A 20,335-nucleotide genomic window follows, 5' to 3' on the forward strand; every position below is an offset into this window, starting at 1 on the left:
TGTTCTCTTCTTCGTTCTATGTTTCTTGGTGAGTGAGTTGTGTTTGAACCGTAGAGCCCACGCGGTGACTCGGAAGGTTCTCCAGAGTTTGCTTCTAGCGAGGAGTGTGTCCCACTCATCAGGCTCCTTCTTGGCTGAATAAAGCGTTTCTTCCTTTTCTGGTCTGTGTTCTTCACTGACGCTTTTAGTTTTCTCTAATTCCGGCTGTTCAAGCCACTCCTCCTCATGTAGCAACTACTCCGGCCCTTCAAACCACTGCCCTTTCTGCATCTTCTCTAGTGAGGCACCACGGCTTCCTAAGTCTGCCAAATTCTTGTCAGTTGCACAATATCTCCACTGGATTCCGGTTTCTTGAGTGATCCCAGCGATCTTCCTCACTCGATTGGATACGAATGTTTTCCATGCTCTTCCTGGGTTGCAGATCCAAAATAGCGCAACCATGCTGTCCATCCACATGTTCACTGAAGTGATAGGCCACCGCCCCAGTGTTGTCAGTAAATTTCTCACCATGTTTGCGGCCATCTGACCTCCCACCAGTTCTAGCCTTGAAATCGATGTGTTACATTTTGAAATCCTCGATTTTGACGTTAGCAGCACCTTCACAAAACCTGTTGAGTGTTCCACTACAGCAACGGTCACTGCTGAACACGCTATGTTACTGGCATCTGCGAAAGCGTGGAGATGTACAGCCCTTATCTTACTGATATCTCTGGCTACGCTCCTGGGCACCTTGATGTTCCTCAGCTGACTACTCCACTTGAGCCAATCTCGTGAATTGACACTGTTCACTTCAGTGTTCCAGCCAACCTTTTCATCACACACCTCTCTGTAAATTTGCTTGCCCTCTACCATGGTCAGTGAAATTATGCCGAGTGGATCATAGATACTTGAGAGTTGACTGAGAATGGATCGTTTTGTTGGTGCTTGTTCACCCTGTATCTGTGCTTGGATCTCTAGCATATCCTCCCTCTTGTCCCACATGAGTCCGAGCAACCTGCTTGGATTGTCCTCACTATCTAATTCTGGAATGTTGGACTCCCACTTGTGTACTGGGAACCTGGCGCCTTCAAGAATCTCAGTTGCTTCCTGTTTGAACTCCTTTAGTTCCTCCACACCCCTTCCGGTTTTCATGAGATTGTCCACGTAAGTGTTTTCTTTTAGCATTTGGACAGTATCCTCTAACTCCGGCAGTTGTTCATTGAAATGATGCTGAAGGGTAGCCCCCAGCATGAACGGGCTAGCTTCTGTTCCGAAGGACACTCTTGCAAAACATAAATGCTCTTCCTTTCAATTTATGTTGAATAAGAAGCGGAACACATCCCTGTCCTCCTCCTTGATTACAATCTGTAGGAACGCCTTTTGAAGATCTGCCAGCAGTATGTCAGATGACATTCGCGCCCTAATCATGATGTCCCATAGCAGTAGTTGTAGCGGTGGGCCGGTGTGCATGCACTCGTTCACACTGTTGGCGAGTGGATGTGGTTTCGTGCTTGCATCGAACACCATTCTCACCTTGGTTGAAGTAGCGCTCTCTCTCACCACCGGCTTGTGGGGCATGTAAAATACACGTTCACCCATTGGCTGCTCTGGTGCTTTCTCGACGATGTTCTACTCGATCTGTTCGTAAACTATGTTGTCATACTTAATCTTCAGCTCTTCGTTTCTCTTCAGTTTTCGTTCTGCGTTGTGAAGACGTCTCCTGCTGGGCTCCTCATTTGTATTTGAGAGCTTGGCACCTGGAATCCATGGCACGCCCACCTCGTACCTGCCATCACTTCTCTTCGATATGCCCTCTTGAAATTCCTTGTAGATGTCTAGCTGATCGTCTTCTCCCCGGTCCTCTACTCCTAAAATGTCAAGCGAGTAGTCTTTCATACTCGTCAGTCTCTCTCACATACATGCAATTGCTGTCTGTGTATTCTCTCCCACCATGAACAACCCAGCCAAATGTGGTTCCCTCAACGATTGGATCTTCTGGTTTGCCCTTATACACTTGTTCCGTCCTGATCTTGCAGTAGGTTGCATCCCCGAGTATTAGATGGATTGGATACTCTTTGCTTGCGGTTCTGTAAAACATCTTTCCCTGGACATGTTGATATTTCTCCTTCAGTTCTGAAAGGGTGGGCCTCTTGATAGTTGTGAAATCTGAGTTTGCTTCCTGTGATTTCTATTTTCTCGCTTGCCTTACTGTCGATTGAGTTGATTGTCACGTCATAGATTGGCATAGACTGTTTCTTCGTCTCATTAACCGTTACAATGTGGCGTGACTCGTGACGTATTGGGTTTAACTTCAACTTGTTAGCTGCTTCTTTGGAGATAAAGTTTCTTCCCGACCCTGTGTCTAGGTAAGCCCAAAACATACTCCCCTGGATTTTCAATGGTACTATGGCGGGTAGGGACCTTTCCTTGACAGACGGCGCGTATCCGCTTAGCGTGGCGTTGGGATCTTGCGTCTCGCTTCCCTTGGACCTATCACATAGGCTGGTGTGGTGTTTGCTCTTACACTTATAGCACAACCTGTTTTGACATTCCTTCCCGGTATGTCCTGGGCGGGCGTAATTGAAACATAGTCGTCTTGCTGCAAAGAACTCTCTCCGTTTCGCGATTGTGTCATATGTTGGGCACGATTCTCCCCAGTGGTTTTTCTCACAGAACAGGCAGTGGGGCTGTTTCTGGCCAAAATAACTACGTTCCCTTCTTTTTGGTTCCGTTTGATCTTTGTGATTGTCTTCAGGTTTGTTGCACTTGAGCCATTTTTGGATAGAATTGATCAACTTTTCCATGTTCCAATCTTCCCACCCTTTGTCTGTTCTCACCAAATCGGGTTTTACTTGGGGAAGCTTGTTCAGGGTTGACAGAACAAAACCCTTGAGCATCTCTCCCTCCCCCAGAGTTTGCAATGCGTCAAAATTCTTGCTTAGCCTCTCATAAAATTCGCGCACCCTTTCGTAATTTAGTCCTCTGGTAACTGGCAAGTTAATTATCTCTTCCATATGTGCAGTGACAACAGTTTTGCTCTGTCCAAACTCAGTTCTCAACCTGTCCCACGCCGTCTTGTACCCCAGAGTACCCGGCTTTAAATTAGCTAGTCTATCTCTTACCTTTGGGGCCACCAGCTCCAAAAGGTAGCCGTATTTTTCCTCGTCCGATAATGGCTTGCTGTCTATTTTTGATGTAAACATGTTCTCAAACCTGATCCAGTCAACCGAAGTGCCATTGAAAGGGGTTATCTTGAGCTCTGGCAGCTTCACACAGGCAGCTTGCGCGGCTTTTTCCATCTCGATTTTCGTTTCTGTTAATTTTAACTCCGCCGTCATCTTGTCTTCCCAAAGTTCCTTCTCTTGTTGCTGGATCTCGCGTCTAAATTTCTCCTCCTGCTTGAATTTTGCTCTGAGTTTCTCCTCCTCGGCCTTTTGACTTTTGTTTCGCTCTTTTTCCTCCAACACCTTGCTTAGTTTGGTTTTCATTTCCAAAAGCGGCACGTATGTGGCCTTCAAGTCCTTTTTCCACTGTCTCACCTCTCTCTGCGTCGATATTCCGCGGTCAATTTTAAGTTCTTGTAGTGTTGACATAAGGTCATTTAAGCGGTCTTGAATTTCATCCGTTCGCTTGCAATCTCGCTGTAATCGCAGTCTTCTTAAAGCTCATCGCTTTCCTTTAAGTAGAATTTTAGTTTGTCAATTTCTTTCTTGATTTTCTTCTCGAGATCTTGTTCTTGTTGTGACATGCCTGTCTCACCTTGGTCGGATTTCTCGTTGTCTGAGTCTCCCATGTTTGTGCAAGGTCTTGTGTTGAAATCACACTCCTTTTCTCCCGGCAAATCCTGGTCCCGGCACCACTTATGTCCCGAAGTTGTATGGTACACAAAAGACTCTCGATGTTGTGAACAATTCCCGGGTTTAATGACAAAACGAAACGAAAATAATACAAAATAGTTTCTCTCTCGATCCTCGTGTTGTTTGCGTTGTGTTCGTGTCTCTCCCCTCTCAACCTATTTCATAATACTTGTCTCTTATTACAATTTCACTCGTCAATCATCTTTAATCATCTAAGAACTAAATATGACATCCGGTTCTAACGCTACGCAGTCACGACAGTTCCGGTCAATAGTTTAGAACAATATACAAGAAAAAACAGCCTGGAAATCCATGGTGTCCCAAAAGAAGTGTACAGCTCTACGGAAGAGGCGGTCCTCGCAATCGCCAATGCGTTAGATGTTGACATTTCATCAAATGATATAGAAATATCGCATCATCTTAAAAGAAGAAGCAGCAATACCGCAATTATCGTTAAGTTTGCGAGCCACAAAGTTAAAACCAAACTATATAAAGCAAGAACAAGGCTCAAGACAGCGAAAATGTCAAGTGTATTTCCAAGATGCCCTGTATCCATTCCAGAGTTAAAAGATCACATCTTTATTAATGAAAACCTCACAGGTCACAGATGCTTTGTCATGGGTCAAGCAAACAAGATGTGGAGAGACAGTTTACTTCTTTGCTGTTGGTCCTTGGACGGTAAGATATTCATAAAAATGTCGCCTGATGGATCCCCCACTAGGATCTTTAGTGAAAACGACCTTAAAAATTTGTAATTAACCATTTTGCGGAGATCTTACAAAAACCGTAAATATCGTATCGAAGTGGAAATTTGCATATTTTGAGGGAAATGAGATCGAACGGGAAGGAGGAAGAGAGGCTAGCACTTTTTCGCTTTGCTTCCCTTCCTTTACAGAAAGTTTGGAAGTAGAATTTCTTTTTTTTCTTTTGGAAATTAGAAATACTTTCAAACCTCCCAGCATAGTCACTTTTTTAGTTGTTGTTGTTTACTGAGTGCGGTGTTTGTCTTGTATTTTTTTTAAGAACTGTGCAACTTCACTTCGTAATTCTTTCATTCATCTTGATTACTTTTGTGGTTACTAAGTAAGTTAGTCTCTTAAACGTAGCTCATTTATATTTCTAAACTCTACTAGTATTTTTGCCTGTCGTCATATTTTCGTTTTCTTATTTTTTTTCTCTGGCTCAAGCCTTTGTTGCTGTTTGTTAGCGTAGCTATTGTGCATTTAAGAATAGGTGTTAGGTTTTATTCGGTACAATATTATGAAATTCATCAAAATCTTATCATTGAATGTAAGGGGGTTACGTAATCACGTCAAGCGAAGGGCATTGTTTTTGTATCTCAAGAATCAAAAAGCAGATTTCTATTGTCTTCAGGAAACCAAAGAGGCCAAACTCTTTGTTCTCTTTAGAGCGTCTGTCTACTGATCTGAATGGTAGATTGGCTATCGCAAAAATCAAGCTAGGTGATGAAGATTTTTGTTAGCTTCCGTTTATGCTCCATGTGATTCCCAACAGCAAACTTTGTTTACACAGAACTTATGTACAGATATTGTCTCTAAAACAAACACATCCAGAACTATAATCGCTGGTGACTGGAACACCACTCTTCATTCAATAGATAAACGTGGAGGGCGACAATGGCAAGAAACAAGTTACAGGAACTCTCTTTTTAGTTTTATGGACGAATTATGTCTTGTTGATGTTTATCGAGTCCTACACCCCAATAAAAAGGCATTTACTTATGAATCAAAATTTCTGAAGGTTAAATCTAGAATTGAAGATTTTTCTTGTTGCACAGTCTTTTAAGTCAAACATAAGAACAGCTGAAATCCGCTCCTCAATTTCTCCAGACCACAAGGCCATTTACTTGAGCGTAGAAATCAACGATGCGTTTCATCGCGGCCCAGGCATGTGGAAATTCAATAACCAACTATTAGAAGATGAAAACTATGTTCAGCTTATCACAGGACGTTTACCGAGAATTTTAGCAAAGTATCAAGAAGTTGAGAGCCATCAACTTTTATGGGAACTTATTATGATGAAGTTTCGCTCTGAAACCATATCATACTCAAAAGTTAAACACAAGGAATTTAAAAACAGAGAAACTTATCTCCATGGAAAACTCGATGCCCTTGATAATGATATATGTCACAGGAACAACCACTTCAACCAACCACTGTTGGATGAATATGAATCAATCAAGACAGAACTCAAAGATATTTACGAAAAAAAAAGGCAAAGAAGCCATGTTCCATTCAATAGCCCGCTGGATTGAAAAAGGTGAGAAACCTACCAATTATTTTTTCAATTTAGAAAAGCGAAACTTTGAGAAAAAGGTTATTGCACAGTTAAAACTTGAGAATGGTGAGATTATTTCGGACATGAAACAAATCAACCAAGAAATAGAATTATTTCATAGCCATTTACTAGAAACAAAATCATCTGGCTTTCTTTCCACGAATTTCAGAGACAACTTTTTCGCCTTTGTTGAGGACCTAGACATTTCCAAATTGTCTTTTGAGGAATCAGTGTCTCTTGAATCTCACCTAACACTTGATGAGATAAAAAACGTTTTAACATCCTTTCAGAACAACAAATCCCCTGGAGAGGATGGCTTTTCCAAAGAATTTTATGAAACATTCTTTGACCTAATTGGCACACATCTCCTTAATTCATATAACGAAGCTTTCACCAAAGGACAATTGTCAATATCTCAAAGGTGTGGCATTATCTGTTTGATACCAAAGACGACTCCTGCCTTATTGAGCTGTCCAATTGGTGACCGCTTACTCTCTTAAATGTTGATTACAAAATCTTGGCAAAAGCAATCGGCCAAAGAATTGAGTCAATACTGTCTTCGATTATACACTCTGATCAAACAGGCTTCATTAAAAGTAGATTCATTGGCCAAAATGTTCGGCTTTTAAATGATATCATGAAATATACAGAGGCCAAAAAACTCCCAGGCATCCTACTTTTTATTGATTTTCGTAAAGCCTTCAACACCATCGGATGGAATTTTATCCACAAGTGTATTGAATTATACAACTTTGTGTCCAAATATTACAAAATGGATATCCATTCTTTATAATAATGTTGAAAGTGGTGTGATGAATGGAGGTTTCATGACTAATTACTTCAAAGTCTCTCGAGGTGTCCGTCAAGGGTGTCCCCTGAGTCCTCTTTTGTTTGTGTTAGCAGTCGAAATGCTAGCCCTCAAAATATGCCAAAACCAACTCTGCCGGGGCATTGAACTACCAAGTGGAGAGAACGCTAAGATCTCACAGTTTGCGGATGATACAACCCTGATTCTTGAAGATAGTACATCACTTAGAAATGCCATGAATATAGTTAACTTATTTGGAGTATTGTCCGCTTTGCAATTAAATAAAAAGAAAACCAAAGCCTTGTGGATTGGTGCTTCAAGCAAAAATAAGATATAGCCTTTAAAATTCCAGTGTCCAAAAGATCTCAAAAAATTCCTTGGAACTTACCTTTCCCACGATGCAGCTGCCAACAACAACAATAATTTTTATGTCAAAATAAGGAAAATGGAAACGAAGCTTAATATATGGCGGCCGCGGGACCTGACGCTCTTTGGGAGAACTATGCTAGCAACATCTCTAGGTTTGTCTCAGCTAATCTATACTGCCTCCATGCTTTCTGTCCCAGAAACTGCAATACAACAAACCCAAAGTAAACTGTTTGCTTTTCTATGGAAGAATAAGAGAGATAAGATCAAGCGACAGGTTCTGTTCCACCCCTTATCTAAGGGTGGGCTAAGCTTTCCCTGCTTCAGGACTGTTATAAAAGCACTATGTCTCAGTTGAATAAGTAGGCTCTTAAATAACACTCATGACACCTGGACGGCAATCCCTAATTACTACTTCGATAAACATGGCGGGCTCCTTTTTCTTCTAAACTGTAATTACAGTGTTGCGAAATTAGACAGAAAAATCCCTCTCTTTTATCCAGAACTCCTTGATCACTTTCAAGAACTACGTAGCAATTACGAAGATCCCTTGAAACGCGAATTCATCTTGTGGAACAACAGAGATATCACTATAGAAAACAAATCGGTCTTTTGGAAGGCATGGCGGGATAGTAATGTTTTTGTGCAAGACTTGCTGCACAATCAAGGTAATTATCTTTCACCACAAGAATTCAGCAATAAATATAACATCAAAGTTAACTTTCTGCAATACTACCAAATCACCTCAGCTATTCCCGCTTATCTCAAAAGTTACGCATCAGTTCATATGGACCTTGGGATCTGAATTCAATTTGCGAAAACTTTGATTTCCAGCCATCTAAAGATATCACTCTCAATTTAAAGAAAACTTTCTGTAGAGGAAATCAAAACAGAACCTACTGCTATTAAATCATGGCGGAAAAATTGTCCTGAAGTTGCTGACAGTTGGGTGAACTATATCCAAAACAATTGCAAAATCACTTGGGATAATAAGTTAAGACAATTCTATTTCAAGTTGTTGCACAGAATACTAGTCACTAATAAAGAACTTAATCGATTTGGAATACCCACTGACTGTGTCAAATGTGTTCTGTGCCATGAAAATGACTCTATTAAACATGCATTCTTCGATCGTCAATCTTTCTTGAAATTATGTGTCGAGTCTCTTCAGTGGTTCAATAATTTACACCAAATCAATGTCAGCCTAACCTCGCTACAATGCTTTCTCAATTTACCAACACCAAACACCAATCTTTCTGATAACCAAAAAAGGATTTGCGTCTTCTTCTGTTATATGCAAACCAATACCACTATGCTTGCAAAACAATGCAAAAACAAGATACTTCTGAATTCATATCCAAATTTATTATCCAGCTTGAAACAGACAAATGACTTGACGTGACTATGTTGCCCTTTCCCCCAGCTATATACATTTGTACAAATCTAGAGAGACATATTGTTTGTAATATTTACTATCGTATACATTATCGACTATTTTTCATTAGTATATTATCAGTTGTAACAACCCTCTTTTTTGCACTAATTTCTTAATTTGTTGCAATATTGCAATATGTTTTTATCAATAAAATAAACTATAAAAAAAAACCTCATTTCCACAAAGTCAATTTTCTCAGCTTCTGTGGGACACTTTGTCGCACGGTAAAGAAATAAAATAATTTCTTGTTTTCTCATCAGTTTTACACATCAGGTTGAGTTCTTTTTGTTAATATTTTTTAATATTTTGACCCTTCATTTATTCAACTTTAAATAAATGATGTCTCAAAACCTGACCTTGTGTATGTGGTTACTGCGCATATAGTTTATTTTTGTGCTTTTGTTCGCTTTGAAATATTCCAAAAAATGCCAGGGAATTAGGGGTGGGTCGCAGGCAATTTCATTCAGGCGTCAATGGGTTAAAAGGAACAGAATCATAATAGTAATAACAGTGATGATAATAATAATAATAGTGATAGTGACAGTGACAGTGATAGTAATAATAATAATATGAGCCATGCATGTGTAAAACTGCCTTTTCATATCGGCTAAACTATTTTTTTTTGAGTTGATTTTTTAACATAATCTGTTATTTTGTAGCTAAGAGAGAGCAGATTTGTCAAAAGTAAGTTATTTTGAGGCCTCTTTGAGATTTTAAAAAATAACTTATAACTTGTGCCATGTTTCCGCCCTGTCACATCGCAGCATGATCAAGTAACCAGTGCATAACTATTTTCTCCACTACATCTCCACAGATTTTTAAGTGAAATAGGCCATTTGAAAGGTACAATGGGCCACAAAAGTAGTTGAGACACTTAGGAAATGACGCTTTTCGATATTTTAGCACTTGTTCTATTTTATTTGCACCTAGCATTAATTCTCTGATATCCCTGCCCCCGCAATTCAACATTGTGTAGACACTGTGGTCTGTGTAGTCTAAGAAATAAAAAATCAACATTGTTTGGGGTAGAAGGGGGGAAAATGTGTCCAAGACGCTCAAAAATTGAATTTTACTGCCAACTGTCTCAACACTTTTGTCGCCCATTGTCTGCAACAGAAAAGTGTAGCACTTAATTGAAATGTATGCCATCACTTTATTCCGGGATTTGGGTTCTTTTCATGGGAAAATTATGGCAAGGTCACTCATTAGTACAAAAATTTAAGGAAATTATCAACTTTTTGGGAAGTTTAATCTTGTGTGACATACGTGCATGACATCGCCAGTTTAGGCTGTTCGTCATCTCCACCTTACTTCTCTCCGAAAAAGGAATGCAATAATAAACTAATTGTTGAATTACAAACTATGGGTGGTACTCCCAAAGCAGGCTATCTTGGAGTCATTCAAACAACTGATTTACAAGAAAATCAACGGGTAACTGCAGCCAAGCACGGGTAACCACGAATTGACTTATCAATATTAAGAGTCTCCTTTTAACCATCATTTGGTTATGCATGGTTACTAGTAGGTACTTGTGGTTACCGGTGAAAAAACTGCATTTATCTGCATTAAATAATCATTATTCCAAGCTGAACTGAAAAAGGAAGGAAAAACTTTGTACAATAGCAATTAAAATGAGATACTATGTTATAAAAGTAACTTTTGGGCTCAGAAGGTACTTTTTTATCGGTTTAGCGACAGTTTACCAAGTGTAATGACATCATTTTTATGTCACTTACGTGTTTGAAGCATTCTGTTAACAGCATTCTGTTCAGCAGACAAAATTAAATAAGATCACTTGTTTTATCACACTTTTGAACATCATGTCACAAGTTCTCAATGTTTTATCAATGGTGAAGTGTTAAAAATGGAATTAATTAACTGTTCTATATAACTGGTTTACCAATGGGAAGCCGTTGAAAATTTGCCCTGTAAAAGTTGAAAAGCACTTAAACCATCGATTGATATAAAATTTTATGTGCTCAGTACAATGCCGTTATCAAAATGATATGCAAACGTTACGGTGACATCATTTTAAGGTCATCTAAGATGGTAAACCATTGTATTGAGGTCAGACATAGAGAGTTTTTTGCCACAGAACGGTACAATTTCTGTTTTTTCGTCAAAATATGACAACTGAATAGAAAAAAACTTGCCATTGCATCATAGTGAGAATTAAGTTGAATGAAAGTGATAAAGACACTCTTTGAACGCTTTAAAAGTGAAAAAGTGGCGATAAACACCACCTTGAGGGCTAAATATGGATCAAATTATTAATGGGATAGACCAGGTTTCGTCTTTGCATCGATATTTTGGTGAGAAAAAAACACTTGCCACTTTTTCTTTAGTCACAAATCACTCTGAACCATGCATTTAGTTGCTTTTGTGAAAAGTAACTTGCTAGAGCTTGGATATATAATGGAAATAGCCACAATTTACATAAATAGACTCCAGACAAAGGACGCCAAAGTAGTTGAGACACTTTTAGGAAATGATGCTTTTCGATATTTAAGCACTTATTCAATTTTATTTGCATCTAGTGATAATTCTCTGATACCCCCAGAACCCCAATTTCATGTTGTATAGGCATTGTGGTCTGTGCAGTCTAAGAACTAGAAAAATGAACATTGCTTGGAGGGGAAGGGGGGGAATGTGTCCAAGACGCTTGAAAATTGAATTTTACCGCCAAGTGTCTCAACAATTTTGTTGCCCATTGTAGGTGAATGTATATTTTGTAGTACATAATGGTTTAGAGGCCACGATAGGTTAAAATCATACTGTATTCCACTCTACTTTCTGCTGAATTGCAACACGACCCATTTATCTTACAACCGGTCACAGTGCTAACCAACTCAGGTAAATAATTTTTTACCTCCACTACATCCCCACAGATTGCCATTTGAAAGCTAGGTGAATGTAGATTCCACAGTACATAATGATTTAGAGGCCACAATAGGTGGCAGCCAAATCAAAGTGGGTATGTGCCACTCAACTTGGAAAATGGATCGTCTGTTAACAGTGACAATTTTGATGCCACTGACTTCAGGTTTTAATCTGCAGGTTATGTTACAGTTAAAGCCCACTGGCATTGTTAAGAAATAGAGCACAAGGCAACGGTAAGACACTGTCGAAAACATTCATGAAGTTATCAGTCCAAGAGACCGAGACAATTATAAAGAAGGTACCACTTCTTGTCCCATCACCAAAGCAAGTAATAATTCTAATTTTCATTCCTTTCATTTTTTTTGGTCTTTATTTTCCCAGCCAGTATCAGTGGTTTTTTCTCTCTTTGTTACCTTTTCTCATCTTAGAAATCAAAATAAATGCATTCAGCGTAGAGTCACCATACCACAAGGACAGCACCATGTCTCGTCCGCCCAACAAAGCTAAGCCCTGTCTGGCTGGGTTCATACTTGGATGGGTGACCAAATAGGAATACCCTGTGTTGTAGTAACTTCTTTTTTTTCCTTCCCTTTCCAAGGCGATATTAAAGACTGCAGAACTCCCAGCCTTGTGTAATGTCATTTCTCCTATTTGTCAAATATTTGTTCCTCATTTTGTCATGTCGGTCTTTATGTGTATTCATTTACAATATCGTATAAATAAACAGCAGAACACGTCGTTCAAATTCTCCTCAATTCTTTTGACTGTTGATTGTCTAAAACATTTAATCACGGCTTGAATCATTTGAAAAAATTCATACAGCTCATCAATTTTGTAGCTTTCAATGTCTTCTTTTTTGGCAATTGAGTATGGTTAAGCCTGTATGAGCAGGCACCTTCGGGAAATGAGCTATTTATATAATTACAGGTAGTTTCCATTTATAAAAACGTATGTGCGAAATTTTTTATAATGCAGAGTGTTTCTGTTGTAAGATATTGAGTACTTGCATCAGAAATTCAAAGAATAACTAACTTGACACGGTGCAAGCGATTGTAAAATGGCCTTAAACGGTGGATGTTCGAAACCCGGGGGGAAACTCCAAGATGAAAAGGTCAGGGATTCTCATCATCTTGAGTACAAATCAAGAATTCTGGTATCACTTATGGTGTTGACGACGAAATGTCACCCTTTTTAGCTGTCAAAGTATTCTTTAGGGTGTACTCGAAGAAATAATAATTAAAAGAAATGCTCTCATTTAATTTGTTTTTAGGCTTGATTTCCGCTGATCTCTCAAGTACGCGACTCGGGTCTACAAGTGCGCATGGAATCCTTTCTTAAACAGTGGCTGGTAATCAATCGAACCTATTCCATTTTAAGTGATATCTTTTAGGGGTCTAATGGAGCTCAAACAACTCCCACATTAGTCACCTTTAGGAGTTAACTTCACATTTTCCAATGAGCATCCCTGACCTTTTCATATGGGAGTACCTCCGGGGTTTCAAATGTCTAACAGGGAGTGAAGGAGTGAAGGAGTGATGGAGTGAAATCGCTTCACCACTACAACTTGTAAAATAAAACGCATGCCGTATTCACTCTACTTGCCGTCAAACTCCAATGCGATCCATCTCTTTTTCAACTCCAAATGGCTAACCAACTCATGTAAATTATATCTCCACAGTTTTTAAGTTAAATATGCCATTTGAAAGCTAAATGAAAGCAGATTCTGCAGTATGTGAAGATTTAGAGGCCATGATATGATAAATAGCCAAAAACTCATGCCATTTTAAACCAAAATTACCATCAAATTGCAGCATGATCCATGAATCTTTCAAATATTATGTAATGTAAAATTACCCAAGTCGTTTTGCCCTAACTCAAAAAAGATAACAACAAACAACTTACAAATATTTCCTCCTTATGACGTGAACTGGTAGATTGAAGTAACTGATGAACTAAACTGAAACTCTATGCAATCTTAGGAAACGAATCACATGATGATCTACGAGTTAAATCTTAAATCAAGTGTAACACACGTAGAGGAAATGTTGCACACGTTTGAATCCTACATACCTACATAACTTAATTGAGTGATTCAAAAGGAAAAACTTGAGTAATATATTGTCACTATGTCCATTCGAAATGGTCCATCACAATCAAGTCAATAAAGAAACAACTGTTCTCTGACATTTCAAGCAAACTTATTGCTTGAAGACATAGACTGTGAGCAGTCCCTCTTTTGCTAGAAAATCTGTGGGGGAAGAATGCAAAGAAGAACGCAACATAAGCGAGGGGTGGGTCATGAGCGTGGGAGTGTGATATTCGAAGCCGCAAGCCACCCACACTACTGGCCATTTGTGGCTTCACTGCTCGCCACTCATATGTCATGCTCACAGTCACACTTGCTTTGCTTTCTTCATTTCGTTCTTTCCCACAGATTTCCAAGCAAAAGAGAGACTGCTTGCAGTCTATTGAAGACATCAAGATCAAGAATGTTTAGCTGCTCTTGTGGAGTCTAGGAGCCTCTAGAAGAACGACCTTGTCAATGGGACATTCCAGGACCACGGACTTGGTTTTCCGCGTGACTCTCCTCACAAGCCCATCTCTCTTGTTTAGTTTTACTTCCAGGATGTGGCCAAGGGCCCACAAGTTTTCTACCACAAGTACAATGTCTCCAGTTTCAAAGTAACACCTTAACCATTGCAGTAATTGCCTTCTAACTTATAGCAATTCAACTCTCAGGTACTGACTTTTAATCAAAGCAGCTGTGAGCCACTGAACTTGGATAAAGATTTATGAAAAGTCTGAGAATGGAGTTTTTGTATTAATTAAATAACACGAGTCCATTCACAGCTTATGTCCAAACATAGTTGTTCGAAATTACATTGAGTTGTACAGTCTCCCGCTACTCCAGCTCCGTTGAGTTGGTTGAGAATGAAGGCATTGGCAAAAATGTAAGAAGATCCCCAAATGCAAGAATGAGAAACATTTCCTTTACTCAAACAAGTTCAGCAACGACTTATTTGAAGGATAAGCTGGCTCGTACGACCTTCATGTGACTTTCAGGCATTTACTTGAGCCTGCTGTTCTAAAAACCCAATGTTCTGAAGAAACCAATAAAATGAATATGTTTAACCCATTGACTCCCGTGCTGCCCGTAACAGCCCGTGTGAAAAACCTCTCCAATTTCCTGTGCCGCCCGTAACCGCTAAAAATAAAGCACATGGGGACAATAGCCTTTCCTACCCTCCCTGAAGACTTTTTGGTTCTCTTATTGTTCTATTGTTCTTGGAGAAATAAACCAATCAGAATCGACTTACTGAGCATATTTTTAGAAGACTTTAGGGGTCCTAGACAGACGGTTTTTCTTCTTAAAATTGTATGCTTGTAAAGTGCAGGTTATTATGGCACGCTGCGGGCTAAATGTACAAACTTCAGAGGTCTTGTTTTGATTCCTAACAAGGAGAAATTACTACTTTGGGATTTAAAATAGAAAAGAAAAATACAAATTAATGTTGAGGTGGCCTCAGAATGGAAGATCAAGGAGTACAGAATCCTCAAACCTTTCTGGTGAAGAATTTTTCCTTCCTTCAACCGCTGCATGACGATCAGTGCGCTTTCAAGTGAGTTTTGAACACAGATCACGGAGTTGAAGCAGCTTCCTGAACTTAAGAAACAAAAATGGTAATGTCTATTATTGCTTCAAAGTTGAATTCAACTTTTGGAACAATCGGTAAAGCGACGGCCGATAAAATGACTGCAAACGTGGTCAGGAGAAACTCAGAGATTTCACTTTAGCATGAAGAATTAATTTGAACATGCGGTTGTGCAATGAAGCACATCTGCGAAATTTTCAAAATTTTTTTGCCTTTAAATAGGTTTCTTCACCTCACCTTGAATGAAAATTTATTGTCATTGAACTTCCTTTTGCATTTCTTTCATTTAGTGCCCTGTTTTGGGGAATTTTAGGTTTTAAGAGTGAACAGTATTTTTGCACGCTAGCTCTGCATATTTAATTTACGGCGACCTCCGTGGTTTGTTTGATTAGTTTATTCGCTTTGTTCAAATATATTTTTTTGAGTCTTACTCAGCTATTAAAGAACTGCCGAGAAAAGAACTAAGTGGCTTCTAATTTAGCACAGTTAAAATACGTTTGATCTCAAATTAGCTTGTTTTTGTCCTCTTTTTGACTCACAACTCTTTCTTTCGCAGCGCTATAATATTTCGTCGTGCAGCAAAGAAATTATTTGACTTCTTGCTTTCAAATTGGTTTTTACATGTGCCTTTCGCGTTTATTGTCCATTGCTTTCTCAAATGTTAGCCATTTTAGTACAAGAATGGAAATTCTGTTGTATTTGGTTTCAATTTGTTCTCCGAAGTCAATAATAGCTCATTTTTGCACATTCAATTTTCTCAGCTTCTGTCAGGCATTTTGTCACGTGGCAAAGAAATATGTAATTTCTTGTTTTCTTATCAGTTTTAAACATCAAGTTGACTTCTTTTTGTTGATATTCTTTAATATTTTGGCCCTTCATTTATTCCACTTAAAATAAATGAAGTCTTGAAGCCTAATCTTGTGTGCGTGGTTACTGTGCATATGGTGTATTTTTAGCGCTCGCGCTCGCTCTGAAATGTCCAAAAATCACCCGGGAATTTAGGGGTGGGTCACGTGCAAATCATTCAGGAGTCAGTGGGTTAACTGATCTTCTTTAGAGGCAGATGTGGCCCAGTGGAGTAGGTGATGGCCTGGAGTGCAAGAGGCTATGAGTTCAAATCCTACTGGACACTATATTTTTTACCTTTTTTACTTTTTTTGCATATTGAAGAATATGTTTATATATACAAAAAACATTCACTGAAACACAGCGATTGCCTTTCCAGTGTGTAACAAAAAAACATTTACCACAACACAGCATTTGCTTTCTGATGAAAAATCATTTGGAGCTTTTAATTATTTGAGAATTCATTCAGCTCATCAATCTATTTCCAACTTAAAAATATGCCAGCCTTATTTGAGCCCTAACTTATAACTAGTGTCAGATAGGATTGCAAAGGAGAAACGATGAAGATTTCCCTTACAATCGAATCGAGGAGGACGAACCTTGAAGTCTTTTTCCTACAAGACCCTTGCATTCGTATTTTAGTTTAAATGCGACTTGTGTCATGGTGTTACATTCAGATCAATCATACAGGGCGCTACTTCCATTGAACAGCATTGAAATGGTTTAACAGTGAGAACTTTGAGCTAAAAAACATAAACTGTCGACCATGCAGAAACGATCAACAAATAAGAAACATTGCCACAGAAACAAATCACTTAGTGAATAAATCTTGTTTGACTTGGTGCTGAGGAAGAGAAATTTTTTCTTCTTCTCGAAGAAAGATAAATGACATGAGGAAAAGTTGTTGATGTGTTTGTCTATGCCAATGTCCTAGGATATAAATCAAGAAAGTTCCTTGGTGTGACATTTTATCAACCCTTGAAACTGTGCTCTTGGTAGCGACGGAAGTATTTTGATGATGACAACACATTTGAATACCAAAAAAGTTTCATGTAGGTCATGAAGACTGTTGGTGAAGTCTTCCTTCAGTTGTTTGGGCTGGGACAATTTGCCTTTCAACTCCTCTTCAATGCTTTCTCTCTCAGAGTTAGAAGCAGATTTCTTCAACTTGTTGGATCTTGTAGCATTGACTTCCCAAAAGTTGGAAATACGTCAAGGTTTTGACAGAGTTGTGTGAAATTGATGGCACCTTCACATTTGATGAGTCGAATACTGCACTTTTCCAAACATCTGAATAGGTGCAGTTAATTGTCGCATTTCAATGTACGTAACTGGAGAGATTTAGAAAATGAATTGATCAAGAGGTTAAATGCTAAAAGATTTTTAAAACACATTTTAAAAAGTGAAGGATGTTTCGGTGCTATGTTATGCCATTATCAAGTTAAAAATTGAAAAAGTATAAGGTGTACTAAGAACATATAAAATATGAAACAATACATAAACTATTTGCGGGTCCTACAGGTATAATTGCCAAGGTAAGAAACAAAAAAGAAAAATGTACTAAAGGGTCAAGTAAACAGTTTGGCCTGAATGGAGCCGGCTTGCATGTTAAGAGAAGGATTGATGTCCTTTATGTACAACATCTCCTAGACTAAGCAATCGAACTTGCTGTTACATTTCCTCAGAACTTTAAAAAGGTGGTCAGTCTTTGTTCTGTTGTTGCCATGCTGTGTTTCAAGGTGTTCCCCGATGGCTGAATAATGGTGTTCACTTATGCACGGATGTAAGTGTCGGGCAGTGAACCGGACATAATAGCACAAATCACATTGAAATAAGTATACAACGCATTGCGTGTTGACGATCGGGGGCTTGTTTTCCTTGACACTCAGAGTTTGTGACAGTTTTCAGCTTGTAAAGACAGGCTTTACATTAACATCGATCTTGGCTCCCAGAGAATAGATATCTTTGCGTACACAGTCGGCTGATGGCTGATCTTTAAAGGCAATACTATGTAAACAGATGGGTCTGTTGAAGGCACGGTGTGTATTTCTTTAAATAATAGCATTTAAATAATGGCAATAATAGCATTAAACACAAAAATAAACGGTAAAGGTACAAATAAAGGTTAAAAGTGCAAATGTAGGAGGCATGAATTAACTCCTTGTCAAATTGAATAAAACAGTACTAGTTAAAGTTAGTTTTCTGAGAAAAATCCCTCTTAATCGTTTGACTCTCGCAAACCCACCAGTGGACAAATAGACAAATAGACAAATGCTTTAAAGATGATAACATTGTGTGTTGGTACACTACTTTCAATGGCATATAAATGTACTCAAAATCCAGTAAATACTTGCAATTGTTAAAGAGAATAATGACACTTTTAAGTAAATACTCAGTACAATACATAATACTTAGTGTTGATCAATGAAAACTCTACATGTTTAAATAAACAAAGGTTTGTGAAAATCAATTCAATTGAGTGCATAATTAAAGAGCAACATAATATTGAACACTCCAAAAGAGCTTTTTACTGTACAAGAGTATAGCAGGCTGATGACTTGAGGCAATGGTTCCTACAAAACTGAGATCTATACAATGTTAATGACCAGTAACAAGCTTTTGCATCAATATGATAAGACATTTCTCTATAGTTACCTTTAAAAATCTCATGACCACATGTGAAGTGTATTTTGGGAGATCAATTATCTGATAAGTAAGAGAAATAGTGTGTATAATGAATATCTTAACAGCAGAGACAAGATAATTTCATCTACTATTTAAATCCTACAGTACAGAAACAATATGCGTGCTATGTAAGTGACTGTAAAGGGAACCCATTTCAAACAGAATTTCAAACTTTAAAGTTGTTTTCTGAGTTCACTTTCATTACCTAGCATGGTGTTTCAAAACTGTGTTTATTTATCAAGGTGTTTCAACACATTTGCTGCACACTCTAGTTGATGTGAGTCTTTACGTGCGTGGAAGGGTTTGAGAAAAAAAGTTCTTTCCCAGGTTGATATATAAACTGCAATTAGCGAAAAATTATTCTTAAGTATGTAAAGATGTTGGAATCACAGAAAAAACTTTTTCAATGTTTCTGATTTGAAGGCTGCAAATGGGTAAATTCTGTGCTCAAGGCCCCCTGCCCATCAAGAGGTGCAAAGTTTCAAATTCTACAGTGACCTCTTAGGGCCTAAAATAGTTGTCGTCCTTGTCCTCGTCATCCTCATCATCATCCTGATCCTCCTCATCCTCATCATCATCCTCCTCCTCCTCATCATCATCCTCCTCCTCATCATCCTCATCATCCTCCTCCTCATCATCATCCTCATCATCATCCTCATCCTCCTCATCTTCATCCTCCTCATCCTCCTCATCATCATCCTCATCATCATCCTCCTTCTCATCATCCTCATCCTCCTCCTCCTCATCCTCCTCATCATCATCCTCCTTCTCATCATCCTCATCCTCCTCATCTTCATCCTCCTTCTCATCATCCTCATCCTCCTCATCATCCTCCTCCTCCTCATCATCCTGATCATCATCCTCCTTCTCATCATCCTCATCCTCCTCATCATCCTCCTCATCATCCTCATCCTCCTCATCATCCTCCTCCTCATCATCCTCATCATCATCCTCCTTCTCATCATCCTCATCCTCCTCATCTTCATCCTCCTCCTCATCATCCTCCTCATCCTCCTCCTCCTCATCATCCTCATCATCATCATCATCCTCCTCATCATCCTCATCATCATCCTCCTCCTCCTCATCATCCTCATCATTATCCTCATCCTCCTCATCTTCATCCTCCTTCTCATCCTCCTCATCATCATCCTTCTTCTCATCATCCTCATCCTCCTCATCATCCTCCTCCTCCTCATCATCCTCATCATCATACTCCTTCTCATCATCCTCATCCTCCTCATCTTCATCCTCCTTCTCATCATCCTCATCCTCCTCATCATCCTCATCCTCCTCATCATCCTCCTCCTCATCATCCTCCTTCTCATCATCCTCATCCTCCTCATCATCCTCATCCTCCTCATCATCCTCATCATCATCCTCCTTCTCATCATCCTCATCCTCCTCATCTTCATCCTCCTCCTCATCATCCTCCTCATCATCCTCCTCATCATCCTCATCATCATCCTCATCCTCCTCATCATCCTCATCATCATCCTCCTCCTCCTCATCATCCTCATCATCATCCTCA

General features: G+C 39.0%; 3 protein-coding genes across 8 annotated transcripts in view; all 3 read right to left on the reverse strand.

Moving 5' to 3' along the window:
- Positions 1-20,335, reverse strand: part of LOC145484986 (COP9 signalosome complex subunit 3-like) — a 227,217-nt gene that overhangs the window by 101,978 nt on the left and 104,904 nt on the right. For all 6 annotated transcript variants that reach the window (XM_081463624.1, XM_081463622.1, XM_081463621.1 and 3 more), the window contains one exon: positions 18,778-18,828. In XM_081463624.1, coding sequence (XP_081319750.1) covers positions 18,778-18,828 — 51 coding nt within the window. The remainder of the gene's footprint in view (positions 1-18,777; positions 18,829-20,335) is intronic.
- LOC145484997 (uncharacterized) lies at positions 235-1,230 on the reverse strand. Its single transcript, XM_081463634.1, has one exon. It carries the CDS (start codon positions 1,228-1,230, stop codon positions 235-237), a length of 996 nt encoding a protein of 331 aa, XP_081319760.1.
- LOC145484972 (uncharacterized) overlaps positions 1,986-20,335 on the reverse strand; it is a 96,844-nt gene continuing 78,494 nt past the window's right edge. The window contains exon 3 of the mRNA XM_081463600.1: positions 1,986-6,756. Coding sequence (XP_081319726.1) covers positions 1,986-3,572 — 1,587 coding nt within the window. The 5' untranslated portion in view covers positions 3,573-6,756. The remainder of the gene's footprint in view (positions 6,757-20,335) is intronic.

This window comes from Orbicella franksi, chromosome 4, assembly GCF_964199315.1.
Source record: "Orbicella franksi chromosome 4, jaOrbFran1.1, whole genome shotgun sequence".
In the NCBI taxonomy this organism is placed as follows: domain Eukaryota; kingdom Metazoa; phylum Cnidaria; class Anthozoa; order Scleractinia; family Merulinidae; genus Orbicella; species Orbicella franksi.